The following is a 7,005-nucleotide window of genomic DNA, read 5'->3' as shown; positions in this document are numbered from 1 at the left end:
GATCTACTTTTCCTAAATCCACTTTGAAAAGTTGATAACATTTCCCTTTTCTCCAAAATGTAATTCAATCGCCTCACAATCATTTTTTCCATGACTTTACATAGCGTAGAGGTAAGAGCGATGGGTCTATAACTACTAGGTTTTGTTATGTCTTTCCCAGGCTTAGCTAGAGGAAGCACAATTGCAGTCTTCCATTGCTTAGGAAGGATACCCTCATTCCATATATAATTATACAATTCCAATGATGCTTCTAATGCTTTAGCTGGTAGATTCTTTAATATTTTATAACGTATCATATCTTTACCTGGTGTTGTATTCTTTGAATTATTAATAGCTGATTTTAATTCAAAATAATTAAACTCATCATCCAACCACCACCTACTGTATAGCTTACTCACGTACATGGCTGAGGAATCTGTATTGCTGTTTTTATTATTATTATTATTATTATTATTATTATTATAAGAATGTAATAGGCTACCTCACCGACCCCAGAGGATCATCAGAGCACATGCTTCAGCTCCTCCAGCTTCCACAATGTGCTTCTCAACCTCCGAGATGGGCAGAAGCATCATCGTCAGACACTAGGCCTCCTGTGATCTAATCCTGTAAACTCTAAAAAGGTTAATATTTTATAACGTATCATATCTTTACCTGGTGTTGTATTCTTTGAATTATTAATAGCTGATTTTAATTCAAAATAATTAAACTCATCATCCAACCACCACCTACTGTATAGCTTACTCACGTACATGGCTGAGGAATCTGTATTGCTGTTTTTATTATTATTATTATTATTATTATTATTATTATTATAAGAATGTAATAGGCTACCTCACCGACCCCAGAGGATCATCAGAGCACATGCTTCAGCTCCTCCAGCTTCCACAATGTGCTTCTCAACCTCCGAGATGGGCAGAAGCATCATCGTCAGACACTAGGCCTCCTGTGATCTAATCCTGTAAACTCTAAAAAGGTTAAAACCGCCATATATGATCATCTCTCAAACCCTTTGCCAAAAGGTCCAAGACATTCACTGGTCTCTTCTTTATATTGCTAAAAAAGACTATTATGCTGATCATCAAATTTACTACATTTAAAAAGCACATGCTCTACTGTTTCTAAAACATCACATTCATCATACATACTATTTTCACGCTTCCCCATTAACGCAAGCGTTGAATTTAGTCCTGTGTGTCCCAACCTTAATCTAGAAATCATTACTTCTTCCTTTCTATGCCTTCCATAAAACTGTTACATCATAGCTAGCTTTTCTCTTCTAAAATCTAATGGCATCTCCATTTCAACCCTGATGGCATCTAGATGGGTTGATCTTAAAGCTCCACAGCAGATTCTAGGTGCTCTAGACCGTTTATAATCCAGTTTCTTCAATTCTGATTTAGCTCCAGCCCCATAAACTGTACACCCATAATCTATACTAGAAAATATTAAGGCTTGGTATGCAACAGTGCACTTTTTCTTGCTCCCCTATCATACTTAGCTATTGAAGACATGCAATTTATTATGCCTTTGCATTTATTTTCAATTTTCTTAATATGTCTCTTCCAAGTTGATTTCTAGTTGAGTTGGGGGAATAATTGCTCCCACAGTTGATTTCTTCACACCAAGCTGCTTACCTATTGCAGATTCAGTCTTCCCAGCCTGGTGCAGGTCTACAATTTTGTTTCTGGTGTCCTTTGACAGCTCTTTGGTCTTGGCCATGGTGGAGTTTGGAGTGTGACTGTTTGAGGTTGTGGACAGGTGTCTTTTACACTGATAACGAGTTCAAACAGATGCCATTAACACAGGTAACGAGTGGAGGACAGAGGAGCCTCTTAAAGAAGAAGGTACAGGTCTTAGATAGATAGATAGATAGATAGATAGATAGATAGATAGATAGATAGATAGATAGATAGATAGATAGATAGATATTGTTTTTATTAATGCAAGAACATGTATGGCATTATTGATGTACGCTACATTATTGATGTACACTACTTTTTTTTTACATTATTTTTATTAATGGTTTTGGCATTTATTAAAATGTTTTTATTAATTATTTTATTTTCTCTTTCCTGTCAATGTTCGTGTTTTGTAGATTATTTTGGCAGTATTATACGTACAACAACCAATTGATATTGATATATCAATTTGAAACTGAAAACACACACACAGTATATTAAATGTAAGCCGATAAGGTTCTAACGCGGTGTATATTCTGAAACAAAGAAATGGTCTGTTGAGACTTTTATTTTGACATAGACTCACGCTGTGGGGGGAAGCACTCGTTAATGGTTCACTTCCCGTTCTAAACGCATGTGGGAAGTCCAGGCCGATAGTTGTTGATCTGTTCTCACAAAGTTGTGTTTTGGTTTATGAGCTATACGCTATTTGTGAACTGCACGAATATTTAGATAATTTTTATTAACCGATGACAGCATGGTCCGAGCAAGAAGGTATGTAGTTTAGGTGTCTTTGTAATTTATTGCTGGTTTCTGCTCGTTATCACAATGGTAGAACCTTAATCATGCAGAGCAGATATATATCAGTTTATGAAACAAATGTTTAAAAATCCACCAATTTACTGTATTTTGCATCGTCGTATTTACTAACAAATTTGTATAAATAGACCCGACATAGCTATGTAGGCAGACGTCTGCTCAACAAAAATCAGTGCAAATATACTGTATATAATTCAGTTCTCTGTGATTTTACCATTGAATTGTAGTAATACGGCAAGTGCTTTTTTTTTGTTTTTTTTTTGCATTTCCCCCACTTCAAAGGATAGTAAAAAAGCCTAGAGCAAAGAAGCAACAAGAATATGACAGCGATGATGAAGCTTATAAAGACAAAGTCATTCCAGATAAGGTAATTGTTTTGGATAAAAATGGTTTTATATTATTCTTTTCTGATTATAATCAACTTTGTGTTTTTCTCATCAGAAATCGTCAAAGTATGTGGAGGATAAGATAGATCAATTCCACAATGAAAAAATCTCGGCGAGTTATAGTTTCCCCATGTTCTTTAAGCATGAAGTGTCACAATACTTTCCTATTACTTAATATTCTGACTTTGACTTTGGTCTATAGAAACTTTTGGCTCAAGGGATTCAAGAAGACAGCGATCAAGAGGATGAAGATAAAGTGGTAAGAAAATAAAACAACTGCAGAACAATTGTTTTGTTACTGGTAACATGAGGCTTTTCACTGATGGGAATAGTTTGACCTTTTTCCGCTTTGCATGGTGATCTTGGTTTTTCTCTCTAGGAGGAGATCATGCCCCTGACACTTTCTGATTCGGATGATGATGAGGAGGTGGAGGAAGTGCAGGAAGAGGATAACGAAGAGGAGACCGACATGGAGAGTGACCTGGAAGGAAAGCAAGATGATGGTAATGTGCTTTAAAGATTAGCCAAATATAACACTGTTTGTGTGTGTGTGTGTGTGTGTGTATGCAATACTCATGATACTCAAGCATATAAAAGTATGTTTTTCCACTTTAAAAATTGCTCATAGATGTTTGAAGCATTGTCTCTGACATTTCAATTTCCATTCTTCCAGATCTCCCAAATGACATGGCTTGGGGAAACAAAAAGAAGATTTTCTATGATTCGGATTATATCACTAAAAGTTAGCCTTTCTTCATTTTACCTGCATTATGCGTATGTATAATATAAACATATTCTAGCATGTTTGATTTGTGTATTTTGAAGAGGGCAAATCTCTTGAAGACATGGAGGCAGAAGACAAAGAAGAGGAAGAGGAGGCCAAAAAAATTCAAAAGAGATTGGCAGCCAACCTAAGTGAGGAAGACTATGATCTAAACCTGCTCGAGGTACTACATTTCTTTCTAAAGGTATCGGTACAGTTTGGATGTTTGCATCATATTACCCAAAGTTCTTGTACCCTTCCTGTGGTCTGTTAGGAGTTTGCAGCAGAGGCTGAAGTGGAGAAGGAGGTTGAAAAAGAGGAAAGGATTGTAAAGGATTTGAAGACCATGTCACAGAAGGAAAAGCTCAAACTGCTTAAGAAAGAATCCCCAGAGTTGTTGGAACTTATTCAGGACTTCAAAGCAAAGGTAGAAGGTTGCAGCAATGACATTTATGTGGCTTTATGCATTGCAAGACAATAAGAGTATTCCCTCAATTCTGTTTTATTGATCATTTTGAGTATTTATTGCATACTCAGCTTACAGAATTGAGGGATGAAGTTCAGCCCCTTGTGGAGATGGTCAAATATGGACAGATTCCTCCTGGAAAGGCTAGTTAAATCTACTTAATTATAGCTCTTAATATATGTTTTTAGACTTATCTAATTTATATGTAATTATACTTTAAAATTGAGTCTAATGTACATTGTTTTTGTTGTTAATTTGTTATTATTTTCATTTTTTGCTTTGTATCCTTTTTATCCTCTAGGGTGCAAAATACCTCATTACCAAACAGCAGCTTTATCTTAAGTAAGCCTTACCTACAACATTTTATGTAGTCTAATTCTGTGATTGAAATATTTATATTACATAATATTTATAGTCATTGCACAAACATACCAATCCAAAGTTTGTGGTCAGTAAGTTTATTTTATTTTATTTTTTGAAAGAAAAATTTAGCAAGAATGCATTAAATTGATCAAAAGTGACCGTAAATACTTCTACATCGTTACAAAAGATTTCTCTTTAAAATAAATGCTGTTCCTAAAAAGATAATCATGGTTTCCACAAAAAATATTAAGCAGCACAACTGCTTTCATCATTGATAATTCTAAGAACTGTTTCTTGAGCACCACGTCAGCATATTAGAATGATTTCTGAAGGATCATGTGACACTGAAGACTGGAGTAATGATGCTGAAAATTCAGCTTTGCCATCACAGAAATAAATTACATTTTAAAATGTATTAAAGTAGAAAAGTTATTTTAAATTGTATTTTACAATATTACTATTTTTACTGTATTTTGATCCAATAAATTAAATAAGAGGCATCTTTTAAAAACATTTAAAAATCTTACATTTCTGTTTTTACATATGAACATTCCTTGACTTGAATGGAATAATTACACTATTGTCATTGTACCATTTTCACTATGAATATTCCCTTTTTTTCCCAGCTATTGCACAAACATTAGTTTTTATTTGGTTCTAAAAGCCAAACGAATTCTAGCACATAATCATCCTGTGATTGAGAGATTGCTGACCTACAGAAATGTAAGTACAAACAAGTTTACCCTTTTTCACAGGTATTCATAAAAAAAAAAAAGTAAGCTTGGAAACCTTCATCTCTATCACTTTCACAGCTGATAAATGAACTAGGAGCGGTAGATGCTAGACTGGCTTCTCAACTGTGTCAGCTTCTCTCTGGAGAACAGCAAGACCAGAGATCAGCACAATATTACTATTTTTACTGTATTTTGATCCAATAAATTAAATAAGAGGCATCTTTTAAAAACATTTAAAAATCTTACATTTCTGTTTTTACATATGAACATTCCTTGACTTGAATGGAATAATTACACTATTGTCATTGTACCATTTTCACTATGAATATTCCCTTTTTTTCCCAGCTATTGCACAAACATTAGTTTTTATTTGGTTCTAAAAGCCAAACGAATTCTAGCACATAATCATCCTGTGATTGAGAGATTGCTGACCTACAGAAATGTAAGTACAAACAAGTTTACCCTTTTTCACAGGTATTCATAAAAAAAAAAGTAAGCTTGGAAACCTTCATCTCTATCACTTTCACAGCTGATAAATGAACTAGGAGCGGTAGATGCTAGACTGGCTTCTCAACTGTGTCAGCTTCTCTCTGGAGAACAGCAAGACCGAACTGTGAAGAGATCAGTGGGCAGCAAACATATCAAAGTAATTATTTTTCCATTTTAGTTTATGCAAGTTAGAACATTGGCTTTTTTCTGAGTCTGACATGTCTATATTTTAGGTTTCAAAAAAGGCTAGGTTGGAAGAAGCAGAGGAGTCAGAATCAGATGAGGAAGCGAATCTGCGCTTTTATAATGCCATGGCGGAGAGACAGAAACTTAAGAGGAAGAAGAGCGAGATGCAGAACGAGGACAGGTGAGTCCGTTTACCTAATTGTCACTGACTTCATTTCCAGATTGTCGGAGAGACAGAAACTTAAGAGGAAGAAGAGCGAGATGCAGAACGAGGACAGGTGAGTCCGTTTACAACATTCAGCACTTGCAGTTTGTCATAAATAATGCTTCAGAGACCTAATTGTCACTGACTTCATTTCCAGATTGGTGGAGGAGGAAAAGATGGACGGAGATGCTAAAAGAAGGATCACCTATCAGGTGATGTGTTGTGGTTAAATGATGCATGCAACTCGCACCCAAACAATTTTCAAAAAACTTGAACTTGTGTCCTGAAAGTTATATTAGGGACAGTGTTATCATAACCAAATCATGTTTTGTGAAAAGATGTCCAAGAACAAAGGGCTCACACCCAAGAGGAAGAAGATTGATCGGAATCCCAGAGTCAAACACAGAGAGAAGTTCAGACGTGCCCAGATTCGTCGGAAGGGTCAGGTAAGTGTCATAGGATTCATTTCTGTAATTCACTTTTGTTTGTGAAATTTAAGGTATCACTACTCAAAACGGACACTGACTGCAGATTATTTGTGTCAGGTTCGTGAGGTGCGGCGTGAGGAGACAAGATACAGTGGAGAATGGTCTGGTATTCGTGCTGGAGTCAAGAGGAGCATCAAACTCAAGTCATAAATCTACAGATGATACTCATGCAAACTTGAATGAGATATTAATATGGACTTTTCTGGTGTTTCTGCAATGTTTATACTCACTATCACCGATATTAACAGATGGATTTGACATGTTTTGTGCAAATGCTCAAACAGCAAATAAAATAAAATCAAGTTCTGATCACAGTAAAATGCTATTTTTTAAAAGTTATTTTTGGTGTTATGTGCATTTCAAAACTGTTAGCATATTAAAAATGTTTTAAACCTCAAAAGTATTAACACGTTTATTGGAGAAA

The 7,005-nt window shown here is 35.3% G+C and overlaps 1 protein-coding gene across 1 annotated transcript; it reads left to right on the top strand.

Moving 5' to 3' along the window:
• Positions 1-2,273: 2,273 nt before the first annotated feature.
• On the top strand, positions 2,274-6,908 carry LOC107551116 (something about silencing protein 10-like). The gene is made up of 16 exons (XM_016232610.1): positions 2,274-2,456; positions 2,784-2,868; positions 2,943-2,999; positions 3,090-3,146; positions 3,267-3,390; positions 3,561-3,629; positions 3,713-3,834; positions 3,925-4,077; positions 4,188-4,259; positions 4,418-4,458; positions 5,106-5,202; positions 5,743-5,859; positions 5,936-6,069; positions 6,251-6,305; positions 6,432-6,539; positions 6,639-6,908. The coding sequence occupies exons 1-16, from the start codon at positions 2,440-2,442 to the stop codon at positions 6,729-6,731; spliced, it is 1,401 nt and encodes a 466-aa protein (XP_016088096.1). The 5' UTR covers positions 2,274-2,439; the 3' UTR covers positions 6,732-6,908.
• The last annotated feature ends 97 nt before the right edge of the window (positions 6,909-7,005 follow it).

Source organism: Sinocyclocheilus grahami, unplaced genomic scaffold, assembly GCF_001515645.1.
Source record: "Sinocyclocheilus grahami isolate Dianchi unplaced genomic scaffold, SAMN03320097.WGS_v1.1 scaffold415.1, whole genome shotgun sequence".
In the NCBI taxonomy this organism is placed as follows: domain Eukaryota; kingdom Metazoa; phylum Chordata; class Actinopteri; order Cypriniformes; family Cyprinidae; genus Sinocyclocheilus; species Sinocyclocheilus grahami.
This window is presented reverse-complemented; position numbering and strand designations above follow the sequence as displayed.

What these genes read in the sequence shown, in the direction of transcription:
- LOC107551116 (XM_016232610.1), top strand. An exon ending in GGAAGGAAAGCAAGATGATG is followed by an intron (nt 3,391 to 3,560) that starts GTAATGTGCTTT and finishes CCATTCTTCCAG; the next exon opens with ATCTCCCAAATGACATGGCT. An exon ending in GACAGATTCCTCCTGGAAAG is followed by an intron (nt 4,260 to 4,417) that starts GCTAGTTAAATC and finishes TTTATCCTCTAG; the next exon opens with GGTGCAAAATACCTCATTAC.